The sequence below is a fragment of the Alligator sinensis genome, unplaced genomic scaffold (genome assembly GCF_000455745.1).
Source record: "Alligator sinensis unplaced genomic scaffold, ASM45574v1 scaffold663_1, whole genome shotgun sequence".
In the NCBI taxonomy this organism is placed as follows: domain Eukaryota; kingdom Metazoa; phylum Chordata; order Crocodylia; family Alligatoridae; genus Alligator; species Alligator sinensis.
In genome coordinates, this window is record NW_005842205.1 from 884131 (window position 1) to 900473 (window position 16343).

At 46.4% G+C, this 16343-nt stretch overlaps 1 protein-coding gene across 1 annotated transcript in view; it reads left to right on the top strand.

Annotated features, from left to right (window-relative positions):
- Positions 1 to 16343, top strand: part of NIM1K (NIM1 serine/threonine protein kinase) — a 60930-nt gene that overhangs the window by 27432 nt on the left and 17155 nt on the right. Inside the window, exon 2 of the mRNA XM_014521340.2 lies at positions 8808 to 9969. Coding sequence (XP_014376826.2) covers positions 9678 to 9969 — 292 coding nt within the window. The 5' untranslated portion in view covers positions 8808 to 9677. The remainder of the gene's footprint in view (positions 1 to 8807; positions 9970 to 16343) is intronic.

A 16343-nucleotide genomic window follows, 5' to 3' on the forward strand; every position in this document is an offset into this window, starting at 1 on the left:
GAAATGACCTCTTGTCATGGCAAATGAACCCACATCAAGTTCCTTGATGCTGTGGCTAGACTGCTCCCTACCTGAGCTACTGGGTTTAAAGCTAGCTCAGGCATTTCTCTGCTGCACCGCAGTCCGCTTCCTACAAGGTATGTTGACACCTTGACCACCTGTAGAAGCTTCGTGCTCCATGGCACATTGATTCACTGCATGACTGAAGCAACCACATGAACCTTCTGTTGCTGAAGGTTTGCCATTAGACTTTGCTCAGTACCTTAAATGCCCTTAAATCCAAAAAATGCCCTTGAAGTATTATTTCTGCAAGCACCAAAAAACAATTATGGACCAATTGGAGAGCTCCAAAAGAAACATCCCCCATTTATGTTATGAAACTTGGAGGCAGGTGGTTTGACGGGCATTAAAAAAAATGGCAATACACAATCACAGTTTGTGAAGTCAGATTGTTTTACATTCCCAACCCCAATAGGAGAATATATTTATACTGTTCTAAGCAAACTGTGAAAAGTCTCCAGAAATGGAAAAAATGTGAAATCAGTGTTTGTACAGATAGATAACTACCAGTACAAATGGCTCTGTTTATGTCCCTGCACTGTGCTCCATAAGGCCCCAAGGTGGCGAATTCTTAGACCACATCTTGCTGAAGGGTTTGTTAACATGACATAAACCAATTAACACTCATTTTAAACAGCATCTCAGTGTAAACCAGAATGAACATCTTCTACAAGGTAGGACAGGGCAACATGTTTTAGCCAAAGTGGTTATTTGTATTTTTATGACAAGATGAGCTTTTTAAGGGGAAAAGATTGGAAAAATTTCAAGCTTTTTTTTTAATATCTGAAGTAACATTTTTATCCAAAAATATTGTTGAAATGGTTAATGAAAGACTTCACTCACTGAAAACAGAGCCTTAAACACTGATTAAGAAAAATAAGAAAAAAAATTCCTTCAACTTTTTGACTAAATTGTAATTATTCTTTCCATTTTATGCTAGAAAGCATATCTAACATCTCTCCCAGCCATATGGTGGCTCCAAGAAAAGAAACAGCCAAACAAACCTTGATATATATCTGGGTAGTCCTTTATTTAAGTAGTAATTTTTAGTTACGGGATAAGCATATTGGGTTGAGGGTTCTCCTGTGCCTCAGTGTATAGATGTGAGCTGCATGTGCAAATTAAGAACTTAACAGACTTTGACTCTCACAATTCACCTGCAGCGATCTGTAGATTTACAGTGGTGTTGGTCATTATTTGCACCTACAGGCCACCGCAAGAGATCAAAGCTTCCATTCTTCTAGGTCCTCTATTATGCAGAGTGAAGAACACTGCTTAAAAATTACTGGTATGATACGGTTCCTCACTGCATATTTGTTCATGTAAATCTGACAGATGAGTCCCTGTCAGAATTTAAAACATGTAAAATTTGATAATACCAGAGAGTAAATGCTACTAGACAGTGTGGTCAAGGAATACGCTGCCTCCCCATTCAGTAGCTTAATTAATTTTCTCATTTCCTTTTGTCAGGACATGCCTTTAGTACAAGTATAGGGTGGTTTTATGTTTTTAAAAGGTTATATGCAGTTGTCCTTGTCTGCATTAGGCATGTCTGCTGTATGCACAGATGATCCTTGCATGGAGAACCACAAGGGTATTGGGTGTGTTTTATTTTTGAATTCATATGGTTAAAAAAAATGGAAATTTTTTCTGTCTCAGCAAACAGTAATTTTACAGAGTGATAACTCTGCACTAAATAAACAATAATAATTTGAGGACAGAATTAAGCTGGTAATGTGGAGCTTTGCAAGTGAGGTTAGTTTAGTTATTTCTGGACGCTAGTCACAGTTTGCTTAGAACAGTGTAAATATTTTCTCCTATTGGGGTTGGGAATGTAAAACAATCTGACTTCACAGACTGTGATTGTGTATTGCCATTTTTTTAATTGCCCACCAAACCATCCGCCTCCAAGTTTCATAACTTACATGGGGGATGTTTCTTTTGGAGCTTTCCAATTGGTCCATAAGTGCTTTCTAGTGCTTGCAGAAATAATACCTCAAGGGCATTTTTTGGATTTAAGGGCATTTAAGGTACTGAGCAAAGTCTAATGGCAAACCTTCAGCAACAGAAGGTTCATGTGGTTGCTTCAGTCATGCAGTGAATCAATGTGACACAAGTGAAGGAGCAGAACTGGGGAAGTTTTAAATACCTTGCCCTTCCCCTTTTTCTGAACAGCCTACTGTAGGACTGTACAAGAGAGCTTTTTGATGCTCCCACAAGATTTGTGCTACAGGGGTTAAGGCCTATTATGTCTGCTGGTGTTCTTACCCTTGATAGAAGGTCGACCTTCTAAAATGATGCATAAACCCAGTTATCAGTATTTTCTAGGATTATCTAAATCACATGTGCTGAATGAATAGAACCAATGTTTTGTCAGTAAACTCATCCAGCACTCTACTAGTTGAGTTCAGTCCCATTACAACATTACACAGTAAATACTGGGATAACTTGTGCAGCATTTGGGAGGGATCAGATGAATGGATCTAATCACTTGCTCTCTGGACTTTTTTCATCTCCAAAGGCTGGAAGGTGGTATAAATTTAGCATCAGAAGGGGCAACAGTCCCTAGAGACCTCCTCCTAAAGATCTCAGCTGCACCAAAGACTTGTCTGTACAAGACCATCTTGTGTTCTTCCATGTTTATTGTTGGAAAAAATCCTGTTCAGCAGCTGTTCCATTGTCATTATACAATAGACGCTTCACATGCTGAGAGATACAGTGCAGTTTCCAAAATATTAACACTAGGAGGGTGCCTGAATATAGGTGCCTACACAGGGCTTAGAAAACCTAAAGAAAAGTGACCCAGTTTGCACTCCTTCAAATCAGGCCATTTTTACTGACATATCAATGTAGGGATATAGGAGCTCAAGTAGAGGCATCTGGTTTTCTTTCTCTTGGTTTTCTCCTTTCATTCTAATGTATTTCCCAAGTCTGTAATGATAGGTTAGATCTGAGGTCCCAGGTTTCAGTATGGTGAGTGGGAGCTGAAGATACTGAGCACCTTTTAGGGCTGCCACCACCTGCAGCAGGTTAATTAAAAGAGCATGGAATAACTCAAAGCTTACCATCGAGACCAAAATGCTAGTGTACAAAGCTTGCATGTTCAGCACTCATGTATGTGGGGAAACATGAACAACTTATGCACATCAAGAAAAAAGGTTAAAACAGCTTCCACATGCGTTGTTTATGTTGTATAGTCAACATCAAATAGCAAGATAAAGTTATAAATGCAGAGGTTCTTCAAAGGGCAAATTTACCAATTGTGACAGCCCTACTCAGAGACAACTGCACTGGCTAGGCCACCTGAGCGGATTGGAAGATGGATGTATTCCCAAGGATATGCTATACGAGCAACTATTGGAGGGAACAAGAACAACAAGACGTCCCAAGTTCCACTGCAAAGACAGGCGCAAGCGAGATGTGAAGGCATTTGGAATTGTTCCTGACCACTGGGAAGCCTTGGCAAGCAATCCGAACAAGTGGTGTCACCGTCTCCACCAGGGCATTGAACACTATGACAGGAATTGGCTCCAGCCGCTTGAAGAGAAGAGTCTACAGGAAGCGAGCAGCTCCCGAACCACCCAATCATGACACACACAGTTGCAACCACTGCCACACATCATGCAAATCTCAGACTGGAGTACTCAGTCACTTGAGAAGCTGCAAACCATTTACACCATAGGCTGCAATATCCACCATCTCTTGTAGATGAAAGAGAGTGAATGATCAGTTAGGGTTGAACTTGTGCAGCGCTGATTGTGAACATTTTTAAATAGCAAAGTAAGGTACTAACAGCAAAGGCCACCTTTGCTCGGATAGTTTCCTCAAATGTAACATCTCTGTTCTTTCTGTCTTACTCATGGTCCTGGTCTCTAGTATATTTTGCAAAGATTTATATTAGGCAGCAATTGACCAAGTGTTGCAGGTCACCAAAAGGCCAAGTAAATTAATAATAATTTAATATAATAATAAATAATAATAAATAATAATATAAATTACCCTTCACGACATGTATTTCCAGACCAAGAAACTGTCAATTCCTCAGCCTCTCTGATTTATTCTTATTATTTATTGTTATAGACATCTGTAAAGTGCCCTTCAGGGTGACATGTCATACATTTTTCATGATTTAGGTTAACAAGTAAGAGAACAGAGACCATAAATAGATGTTATATGTGCTGCTAGCTCCTGTATCACTAAAACAGTTCATCTTAAAAAACTGGGGAAACCTAGCCAGTGGGATAAAAGCCAGGAAATTGCAGAGCCAGTGAGTTCTAAGCAAGTTGGGAAAATATTAGTTTAATCTGTGCTCTAAAAACAGGGCTCCCACAAATATTGGGAACCTTGGGCTCCCACAAGATTATGTAGGAGCAAATTCTGAATGGACTGGGTGTGGCAAATATTTTATCTGTGTGAAAAAGAGAACTGGTGAAGGCATGCTTATAGCCATGATGCTTTTGTCGCTATGATTCCAAGCCTTTGCATACCCTGCTTTAGCTGGCTTCTTTGCCCGGAGCAATACTTATACAAGGATGGATTGTATGATTCTATGCTGGATTTTCCTTGCCACGGCCTAGCCCTGCGTCTGGAGGATTTTCTTCAGTCCTATTGTATAGATAACTGATTAAAAGGGCATGGGTAATTCTTGCAAAAGATGGGCTGTTGAGCAGCCTCTGTGTGGGCCATTAGTATGGGTAGCCTTGGCTTACTGTTTCACATAGTGCACTGAATAAACCAAGATTTTCTTTGCCATTATAATAGCGCACCTCTTTCTACATTTCTGGTTCCGCTGCAAATAAAGCTGACTTTGACAACAATGCAGAACTTTATTTTGGTAGCCTCAAGTAGCAGATAGTTCCACAGTAGTGCTTGGAGGCTGGTGGACAGTGTCTTGTAATTGGTTTAATGACTCTACTGAGGGCTCAATACATACTGCTTTTAAAGGGAGCAGGCCCTAAAGATGCAACCTGTGCTATCAATCAGCATCAGCTTCCACCCAAGAATTGGTTCAGGGCAGGCTGCTGGGCCCCAGCGTTGCCCCACCCCATCCCACCATTCAGCCATATCTTTTTGTGGCCTGCAACATCTCTGGTTGTGCTAGCCTGTCACCTCTTGTGCTGTGAAGGGCACAAGGGAGAAGGGGCTTTCAGTGCCCCCTCACCACTTTTTTGCTCCCAGGCAGGAGAGCCAGAATCTGGCCATGACTAGTAGCTGTGCTGCTGTGATATAATAAGGGCTTTAGTAGAGTTACTGGAAACACTTATGTAGTAATTTTCAGCCATAAACATGCAGCTCTCAACAATACTTACCTGCCTCAGTAATCTTCATTTTCTGGATGGGGAAGCTGGTCATCAGATGAGGTCCAAGTTTACCACGCTGACTTTTGCCCAACATCAAATAGGAATACTACCCAGCTCTTGAGACTTAGTCCAGTTCTGTATCAGGCCCTGCTGTTCCTAGGCAGGATTAAAAGAGAACAAATGGAGAATGTAGGGTCTTAGTTTGTCGGCTCTGCAGAATGGCAAGTTCTCCTTCAGCTGAGAGGTGCTGAGAACAACTGATTGCCACCAGCTGCTCCCTTTTAAAGTCAGTGGGCTGGATCCTGAAGACCTTACTAAGATTTTATTCAAGTAAAAAACTGATGAACTTGATCAAGAGTTTTGGCACACTGAGGATAACAGGACTTGAATCACTCATTGCTGCAGGAGCTCAGCACCTCCCAGAGTTTTGTTTCTAGTTAGATCCAAAGAACCAAATGTAAAATGTATTTAAATGGTACTGGGGCTAACTTGCAAACAATGCTCTCTTTGTGTTTGCTCCACAGATTTCTCTTGGTGTTTGTCTGTTTCCAGTGAGTGCTGATCACATGTTGCTATGAGAGCTATTTTGCTCTGTAGCTTATTTATTATATTCATCCCAGGACAACTATGAAAATAGTCTATTTTAGTGGCAGTGGGGCTGAACACTGCAATTTATGTTCTAGAAAAAATTAAAAGAAACACAACATTAAAATAAAAATCCTGGACCACTAAGGACAAAAGAAATGTCATGAGACACATTCTCTAACCGTGCTACTATATATTGTCTATTGTTTGTCTATTGTTTGTCCTCCAGTGGTGCCTGGAGGATCGCACTAAGTGTATGTACAATAGCTAAGAGACAGTCCCTACCTTGAAGAGGTAGACAGACAGGATGGTTTTGTTACTCCAGTTTTCAGACAGCGAGCTCAGGCATCTTGGTGTAGTGGGGTAACTTGACCACAGTCATGCAGGGAGCCTGTGTCTGAATCCCTCAGCTGAAAAGGGAACGGGCGATGAGACTGTCCTGTTAGTCTCTGCCTCACAGGCATCATTTATTTCTAAATACGAGGCACAGAGTGGTGCCCAGCATCTCGCAGCATGTCGGTGTCAGTGCAGGAAGCTGAACATACCTCTTGGAAGCGCTGCCCAGCACCTGAGCTTCTGCCTATCTGGGGCTAAGTACAGACATTCAAAAAACCTGAGCCTGAATTTATTCAGTCTTTCCAGGTTAGGTTAACCTGCATAGATTGAACCAATTTGCAAGTGAACAGACACTCTCACTTTTGATTCCAGAAATGCAGCCACATGCTTGCAGTGGCTCAAGCTAGAAGCCAGGGGGGTGCGAGCCCCCAGCTGTAGGGAAGCTGTGCTGGAGCGTGGGCCACATGGCCAGGCTCCAACAGGCTGAGTCTGAGTGGGGAGGGGTTTAAACCCCCACACTGGCCTGCAGGGACCCCAGCTGGAGTGTGTCTGGAGGAAGAAGGGGGAAGCAGCCCTTGCCAGGCATTTCCCACTCCCGCCCTTGCCACTTGAGCAGCAGGGGGCATTGGCCAGCTCCGGCAGCAGTGTGAAATGAATGGAGACAGGGGTTTAATTCCCCATGTCCTCTGTCCTACTGGCACAGACCCAAGCTGGGGTCTGTCTGACAGGGCTCAGCAGCCCATGACAGAGTTCCCCCTCCCTGCTCCCCCCCACACCCCGGCTGCTGCAGCGGCAGGGCTGGGGTGGTGGCCAGATGCTGGCTAGCATGGCCCCTGAAGGCAAAAGGGCCAGGGAGGGGGTTTATTCCCCCTCCCTCTCCTCGGGGGACCACAGCCAGGGACTGACAGCCCTGGCTGCCACCTCTGCTGCTCACACCCAGCCGACAGACCCCGGCTGGGATTCCCTGGGGGGAGAGGGGACAGAGGGGGGAATAAACCTCCTCTCTGCCCCCTTCGCTTCAGGGGGCCATGCTAGCTGGCATCTGGCCATGCCCCCACTCCTGCTGCTGGGGCAGTGAGGGGGGAGCGACTGTCATGGTGTCCCAGGGAGTGCAAGTCTCTACCCCGTGCAGGGGCTGCGCTGCGGGGGGGAGCAGAGTGGGCATAGCTGCCACAGCCTGCACAGGTCAAGTGGCGGCAGCAGGACTCAGAGGGGTAGCTGTTGGGGCGAACCCAAATTTTTGGGTGGCCGTAGCCCCCTGAGCCCTCCCTAGTCCTACTGCCACTGCTGCCCCTGCTCAGTCTGCAGCAGCGCAGCCCCCCACCAGAAAGAGTCTGGGGGTCCCCAGGGCAGTGTGACACCGGCTGAGGTCTGGGACAGAAGTTCCATAAATCAGTTTGACCTCAGGTAGTTAAGTTTGATACTATATTCCAGGTTTATCTCAAACCGGTTTTGGTGATTTTGAAACTGGTTTATGTGCACTGAACTCCTGTTCCGTTACAGGTTTAAACCAGTTTCTGATCACTTAAACCAGTTTGTGTAACTTCTGTCCCTAGCCTGGAAGACTGAATGGCAAGAAGAGTTTAACCATATCAGTGCCTTGCATTAATACTTTCTATGGTATCCAGGTCCCTGGTGATGAAGTAGTACCCAAATCCCTTTTCATTGTCCTTTCATGGCTCCTTCTGTTTCTCCACTGCACCCTCTTAATGGAGGCAACTTTCTTCTAGACTACCAGTTCCATCTTGCTATATATCTACGATGAGTGAGAGTCCCCTTCCCCACCCCCCCCCGTTAAATGTGGCACTTCTGGTGACTCTTACCTGCCTGAGGTTAGTCTTGAGTCATGGAGACTGCCTTCACAGACAGAGGCAACATGCTGAAGGTGATAGCATCAAACTAACAGATAGGAACAATTAACTGGCCACAAGCTAGCAGAGAGCAGATTTAGACTGGACATTAGGAAGAACTTCTTCACAGTTAGAGTGGCCAAAGTCTGGAATGGGTTCCCAAGGGAGGTGGTGCTCTCCCCTACCCCGGGGGTCTGCAAGAGGAGGTTAGATAGGCATCTAGCTGGGGTCATGTGAACCCAGCCCTCTTTTCTGCCTATGCAGGGGGTCGGTCTCGATGATCTATTGAGGTCCCTTCCGACCCTAACATCTATGAATCTATGAACTGTGTATAGCTACTGCTCCATTTCCTGAGCTGGAGTGAGGGAACTGAGGTGCAGCCCGCTTCTGTGCCTTCAGGATGCAGACTGGTACTGCAAGGTATACCTGTGATTAACAGTGACTGATGACCTTGCATGAGAAGGAATCATATCAGCATGCAGGTAGAGGAAAGAAGATGCATTACTATCAACTTACACGATTGTTTGCAAGTACAACCTATAATTTGCATGTGTTCTAGAGCCAAAGACCCGGAATTAAAACCAAATTGGGAAACTATCAGTGGAATATTGTAGCTCAATGAAACCCACTGCTGCTGTGGAAATGTTATAATGACTTTCTTCATTTCTCTGTTTAGCATATCCACACGCGTGGCAAAATTTCGAGAAGGCTCAAAGATTTAAAGAAGGCTCATCTAAATAAAGGAGGGTTAAAGTGACATTGCAGCAAATTAATCCTGTGCTATCCTTCCATGTGACTGGAGTGATACTGAGGCACAGCCTTTCTTTTGCTGATGCACAGATTATGCTTCACCCAGCATCCTACAGCATCGCTTGTTTGCATCAGGCCAGCAATGGAAACAAAAGAATGCAGCAGCAAGCACTTTTACTGCAGGGCTGCAAGGTCGGGCATTTTCGAACCTCAGTGAAAACTTTGCCTAATGAATGAATCAAAAGAAAATCCAACTTTCAGGCTGGGACCTGAACCAAGATCCAAGGGCTGCTTCGCTCCCACGGAAGGTCAGCAGTCCGCACTGATCTGAAAGCCTTTCGACTTCTTCAAAGCTGCTGACCTGCTGGTGTGACCTGTACCTATCAAAGTCATTTCCAGGGCAGCAAACTAAAGCCTGAAATTTCAAGTGTCAGCTGTACGGCATTTGTTTGTGCTCCAGAGAAGAGGAACAGCTCATTTTTGTACATGCATGGTTTTCCACTTTGATTGTGAAGGCTTTTTTTACCCTTAAAGATCTTGCTAACTGGAGTTGGACGTAACTGACTTTTTAATTGTATTTCTGATTTTTGGACAGAGCAGAAATGCAAATAAATGCAGGTTTGGTTCCTAAATCATCCCTAAACTGATCCTGTGACCTTCAATATTTTCTTTTTTTTTTGTTCAGATTATCAAAGCATTATGCCCAACATTGTATTTCTGTACAGAAGTATTTTACCTAAACCTTCTATTGGAGCATCCTGTTGAACCAAATGGGAAGTTGATTATTCTGTGGACTATGACAACAGGATATATGAATGGAGGTGGTCTGGGAAAACAGCGTTATGCCAGGTGGAACCGGGAGGACAGCATGGAGGACTTGGTACGGGCTGAGAGCTATGGGGAAGACGAAGAGGGCAAACAGCACAGACTGACCCCATTCGAGAAACTAACCCAGGATATGACCCAGAATGAAAAAGTGGTGAAAGAGTTAACTCTGGGGAAGAGGATTGGCTTCTACCGAGTCCGAGGGGAAATAGGAAGTGGGAATTTCTCACAAGTGAAGCTTGGAATTCACTCTTTAACCAAAGGTAAGCAATGCCCCTTGGGGTGCAGTTGTGGTGCTGTGCATATATGACCTGAAATAAAAGACAGTGTTAGAGTCCTGAACAGATAGATGATTTCAAGCTTATGCAATAAGTATTTATAGGGAGGGACACAGGTAAATGCTTACCACTGGATTATCCCTTGACCTTAAACAGCCCCAAGAAGCATGCCCTCTGTCTAGCATCTCGTATACTAGTTTCAGGAAAGCTGCAGACTCTACGCTCTGGGATGTGCAGGGGCTGCACCCTGCGGTGTCCCAAACAGTGTAGAGCCTTGGGCTAGTTCTTTCATGTCATAACAGCAGGTGACTTCTTGATTTCTCTGCAGCACATGGAGGGGTTCCTTACAGTCAGTGTAGTTCTGTACCCTGCTCTCCAAAAGCAGCTCAGGCAAAGCTAGCAAGAGTGGGAATTACTTGTACTAAATGTGCCTACTGACTGTGGACAAAACTCTGGTTTGTAGGTAATGATGGGGCTGGTGAGAAAAGTTGCATGTGTGCTGCTGCCTCAGTGTTGAAGTTTGCTCCTGACCTGACTCACAGCTCTGAGCTTGAGGGGGTTCTGCAGAGCAAGAGGACTGAGGGGGTGGGCTGAGCAGTCCCTGGAGATGAGCCAGGTCTGGGGGAAAAGCCTGAATTGGATTTCCATAGATGTTAAGACCAGATGGGGCATTTATGGGAACTTCCTCTTACCTCCTGCATCACACAGAGCAAACATTTTCCCCCTGTTATCCCCATGTTTCATTTAGTGTTCCTACTGTGAATTAAACCAAACCCTAGGTGGAGCTACCTGATGCACCTCAGGTGCTGCACTCTAAGCACTTGTGGGTTGGGGAGGTCCCCTGCTCACACTCAGCAAAGCCAGTGGCAGCTGCAGCCTTGTGACAGCTGTTGTTGCCGACTCGCTTGCCGGGCTATGGCCAGTAGCCCAGAGCGCCAGGTGGGTACTTTTGCGAATGGAGTGGAATTAGGCACAGACGCGTATTGGTAAAAATAGATTGTTTACTTACGCCGCAGATGTGTGCAGTGTAGGAAGAAGACTGACTTAAGTTGAGGTTACAACCTTAACGAGAATTTTTTGAAATGAGACAGGTTCTTCAAAACGAGACGAGACGTTCCGTAACGGCTTATCGAGCATGCAAGGAAGAGGGTACGTCAGGAAGGTCGGTGACGGGGAGTCATTGGTGGGTGATCAATCCGCCAAGTTTACTCCACGATGCGTGCGGAGTTCTCCAACGAGGGCGGAAACTGTTTTTGCCTTTATATGGCTAACAAGCCAATCACTATCTGCCAAGTGGGCATAATTTAGAGGTCGGCCAATGGGTGCATGGACGATTGGAACACACACACACAGGTGACCGTTGGACAAGGGTGGGGTTTCTGCTGTGCTGGAACTTTCCACTGTGCCAGAGGCATTCAGTTACTAGGTTCTGACATGCCCCCTTGCCGATGGCACAGTTGGAACTATTTTGCTTATAAGCCGGTTAGGTCGTCATCGTCTTGTTTGGGAGGTTCATATGGCAAGCGGGTATGTACAAAAGCTGACAGAGAAATAAGTTTGTTTTTAAGGTATTGTATAAAACAACAACCAACACATACACAGATACCAATACACACAAGAGACATTAACAAGGTAATAAGGGGGGTTAGAAGGTGTAAAAGCCATGAGGATGTGTCCCAGCCAAACCAATTGAAGAGGTTAGATAGCCATCCTCCTCCAATACCTGAGATTTGGTTTGTGTCGGTGGCAATTTTTCGAATCGCCTCAATTTGATTATTTAAGGGTATTGAGACATTTGGAATGCTAATACAGCAGAGATCGCGGGATAGATTAAGATATTGGCATAGGCCTCCCTGCTGGAGGAGCATTGCGTCTAGGGCAAGGCACTTTTGCATAGTCATATGAGACGTTGCTTGTAGCTGCTGACTGAGTAAATTTAGGCTTTTGGCGGTATGGTTAGCAAGCGATTCTACTTGTTCGGCGAGTTGCGCGAAAGCTACTCGGGCCTTGCCTATCGGTAATATTCCCCAGGCAAAGGAGCCTTCTAGTCCCCAATTAAAGAATTGGTTAACTCTTTCCTCCGAAGAGAGGGAACTCCAAACTGGCTCTCGCTTGTGACGACGGAGCAATGTTGGACTAGGAGGCCTTGAGGTTTTAGCATACAAAGGGGGACAGAGAGATATAGTGGTCAAGAAGCATTGTACTCCCGAAAGCGTGGCTGGGAGGGTCGTATACAACCGGCCGTCTGAGCAAGCCCATAACATTCCCAAGGGAGCGGGAGTAGATAACTGTGCGCAGTCACCCGATAAATTAGAGGCTTCCCTGGCCCATTCGGGTTTACCAACTTTGAGGTCCACGCCATGACAGGCAGAACTCATTAATGCTGCGCGCAAAATGGGGTAATAAAACGAATACCAGGTCTGATTACTGGATATGTTGACGGCTAAGGATACATTCCAAGTGACTATAGGTGTGGGCTTTAAAAGTGGTGAACGGGTGATTCCGGAGGCGCTAGCTGGCGTGCACTTAGCACAGGGTGGGATTGTGAGGTACCAGGGGGGAGTTACAGTCCGTGGGTCCCAGGTCAGAGAGTTATCTGGCCTGGACCACTCTACTCCTTGGGGGTTAATTCCCCATGGGATTGCGGAGCATGGGGTTGGAATTTCTACTGAAACTCCGTATCCACTTCCGGGTTTTCTGGAAGTTACATGGATAGTGGATTCACTCATGCAGTTATTCTTGGTTGTGTTAACGTGGGTAAAAGTGAGATTTGTCGGCCATTTGTAGATGGTGGTCATCCACGGCTTGCGTATGGTTATGTTAATTGAGGTGGACGACTCTTTGGACCTGGCCCCGAACCAACCGGTGACATTTAGAGGTGTTAGGTAGGGAGTAAAAATAGGATCGGTGGCGGAGAGGGGAGGGCGTAGGCAAGCAGTAAGGCCGTTCTGACTTGTGTGGTCATCTATAGCATCGGCCCAGAATGACAGGAGAGTTAAAACAGTATTGGGGTGTGAGGGGTCTCCTACATCTAATGGAAAAGCTAATGGGATTAGGTTAGTCAAGAAAAGTCCGAGTACGAAGGTGTTGCCAGGTGTCATGGTGACGTCACACATCGGACTTCTGTATCTGCGGTGGCACTTTTTCCTTTACCTGGGTCTGTTGCTATCGCGTGTCTCGGGTCTCGGACCTGTGAAGAAAAATTTTTAGAGCAGTAAATCTGTTTATGTTACAGTGTCTGTGTGGAGTTGTGAGCGGCAGGATAACCAGTTATAGTGGGCAAGAATTTGTTGCTGCTTTCCGTCTTCCTCAAAGCACACGGTATAGGTGTTTGGATACAGTTCCGCATGGATGATTCTTCCTTGGTATACTCGTGAATGTGATTGACGCGGATGTGGGATGGTGATCCATATGAGCTCATCCGGCACGAATTTCGGGTGCCACGGTTCTGGTTGTTGAGGGGTGGACCTATCCCATAGGGTTTTGTCCGCGTTGAGTGAGATGAGAACGTCATAGTTTATTTTCGTCCAATTTTTGTAGGTTCCACCTCCCTTTAAGCGCAATCGTTCCTTGTAGAGGCCGATGTGCCTTTCTATTACTCCATTGGATTGGGGCTGGTATGGGAGGTGTAAATGCCAAGCGACGTTGTGAAGGCGTGCAAATTTGTCGAGCGCAATAGAGTTGAAAGGTGGGCCCCCGTCTGACTGGATCCCGTTGGGAGGTTGCCAAGTGGCGAATGCTGCTGTTAGTGCCGACATCACTGCCGTGGCATGGCTGTTCCGCAACAGGATTACTTGAAGTTGCCTGGTACCAAGATCGACAATAACGAGTCCCTTGTTCGGTGGTTTTGCGCTGGGTAGGGGCCCCAGCAGGTCTACTTGCCAGACCTTCCCTGGCGCAAATTGGAGTGGGTCTAATGCTCCGATCTGGTATTTCATTTGGTGGCACTTCTCTTTGGTACAGGGTTCACATGCCCGGGCTATTCGTTCCCAGTCGGTTCTCGACCCGTAGGAGGTACGACTGTTCGTAGCTGACCGCCAACGGGTATGGCAAGCTCTTGGCCCGGGGTGTCCCCAATGATCATGGAGCCAGGCCAGAAACGGGTCTATTCCACCCCTTTGTTTAGCTTCTTCGACAGCTAAGACAACATCTGTACGAAAGGTGTCTTCCAGGAGTTTGTCGATGATCTCGTGTACTGGGTCGGTTTCGGGCCTGTGAGACTTGGTGTGTTTAATTAGTGGGAGGACAGTGAAAGTGGACAGCATGTCGAAAATGTCCTGCCAGACGTCTAAGTTTTGTGTTGGCGCCCCCGTACCAGTAACAATTTTGTAAATGTATTGGGAGTCAATTGCAATTACAGGAGTGGGGAGCGTTCCGTCGTGGTGCTGGAGGCAACGCTGTATTACCTCCTTGAACCCTAACAGTTCATTCTGTTGAGCTGAGCTGTGTCCCACATAAAGTTTTGCCTCGTGGCAGGGCTTACAATAGAATCCGTAGCCCCCGTCGTCCCGAGTTGTGCCGTTGGATGCCATCCAGGCGGGGGATGTTGTTCCGTAAAGGATAGGTGGGACGCTTTCTGCAGTGTCTGGGCTAGGCGTTAGATCTTCGCACTTCCAGCAGTTCCAATGGTAATGATGGTTGAGCACTAACGTGTTCCAGGTAGATGGTTCTCCTTGGAACTGCGGATCTGGCCTTTCGGCGCTCAGTAAGGGTAGGAGGGTAGCGCCGGGTGCCCAGAGCATCCCGTGCCCTTGAGACAACAACTCTATGAGTTGTCCTGCCATTAGAATTTTTCTGACAGTCCCATATCGGTGTTGGGCTGCTTGAAGGGTTCGGTGGGAGGTATATGTTAACTCGCCCTGAGAATTATGGGCGGTGGCCCATATGTGGCTGGTCGTGTATCCTAAAGTTACCGTTATCGAGTTGGTAAAGTCAAATGCGTGAAGTGGCATCGTCTTAATAGCTGTGAGGAGCTTGTGAAGGTCTCTTCTGTCCCTTTCGGTCCATGGCGTGAATCTTTGGGACTTATTACGGATTTGGCGTTGAAGCTTTGCGAGTACTGGCAGATGGGTTGGGGTGATATGATGTCAGTACCAATTTAGATATCTGAGCAATTGTTGGAGCCGTTTTTTGTCTGTCGGTAACGATCCCTCTAATGGGCTGGTGTCTGGGCTCCCATGGGTCACGCCAAACCTCGTTTCCCCAACGAACCTGGTACCTAGGAACGTAATGTCGGCTATGGGCTGCAGTTTAGACTTTGTTAGGTTGACCGTCCACCCCTTTTTGCTGAGATGAGTGACTAGGTTATTAGTAACCTCCACAACTGATTGTTGGGTGTGGCCCATAATGGCGAGGTCGTCGACATAGCTCCAAATTTTTAACTCGACTTGGCTGGGTAAAATGTAGGAGGCACGAAACTCGGTTCATGGCACCCGTGGCCAGCGCTGGTGCATTCTGGTATCCCTGCAGGCAAACTGTCCACCTGTACATGGTGCCATTGATACATATGTTTAGTATTCCTTCGACATCATTGATTGGGATGGAGAAAAACATATCTTTGAGATCCAGGGTTGTCCCAACCCACGAGCCCTTTTGAAATTGTGCCATCTCATACAGGCACTGTGGTAGCGTAGAAGGATTAGGTTGCATGAGTGGTTGACACTGCTTGTTGGCCTCGCGATAGTCTACTACCAGTTGGAGTTCGTTGGGTTTCCCTGGTTTTCCGATTCCCCATCCTGGTGAAAGGCGAGTGCTGGCTGTAACCGGTTGGATGCACCCCTGTTGTTCGAGACATCGGAGGAGATCCATTAATGCCCCCTTCAGGGGATCCTTGGTTGGAATTGGTTTGTAGCGCCATATGGATGTGTTGCAGAGTGTCGGTCGGTGGCGGTTGGGCTCAGTTATAGAGAGTGGGAGGGCTTGCAATATTTGTTCCTTCAGTTGAAGCGTCTTGATTCCGGGGATTCCCAGGATGTTGATGCCCCCTATCACTGCTTCGAGTGCTTTACGATGGTCGACCACCCAGAACTTTACTTTCGCAGTAGTCGCTGTGGCATTTAGCCCTTGTACCATGATGGTCTTCGTGGTTTTTGTATGTGGCGTTGATGAAGTTATAACATTAACTTGGGCCCCTGTATCAAGGAGGAAGGAAACTTCGCGCTTTATTGTTGGGTCGGTGGGGTTATAAACAACAAGCTTGGTATAAGGGCGAAGATCTGTGGAGTCAGGTCTGAGGGTGTCGCCGCCGGCCCAACCGGCGGCGGCTACTCGTTTTTTGGCTTCTCAGCATATCGAAAGCCCAGTTCGTATGCCAGCTGCCGTTGCCCCGCATCTCCCAGGAGACATAGTTGCTGCTTGGT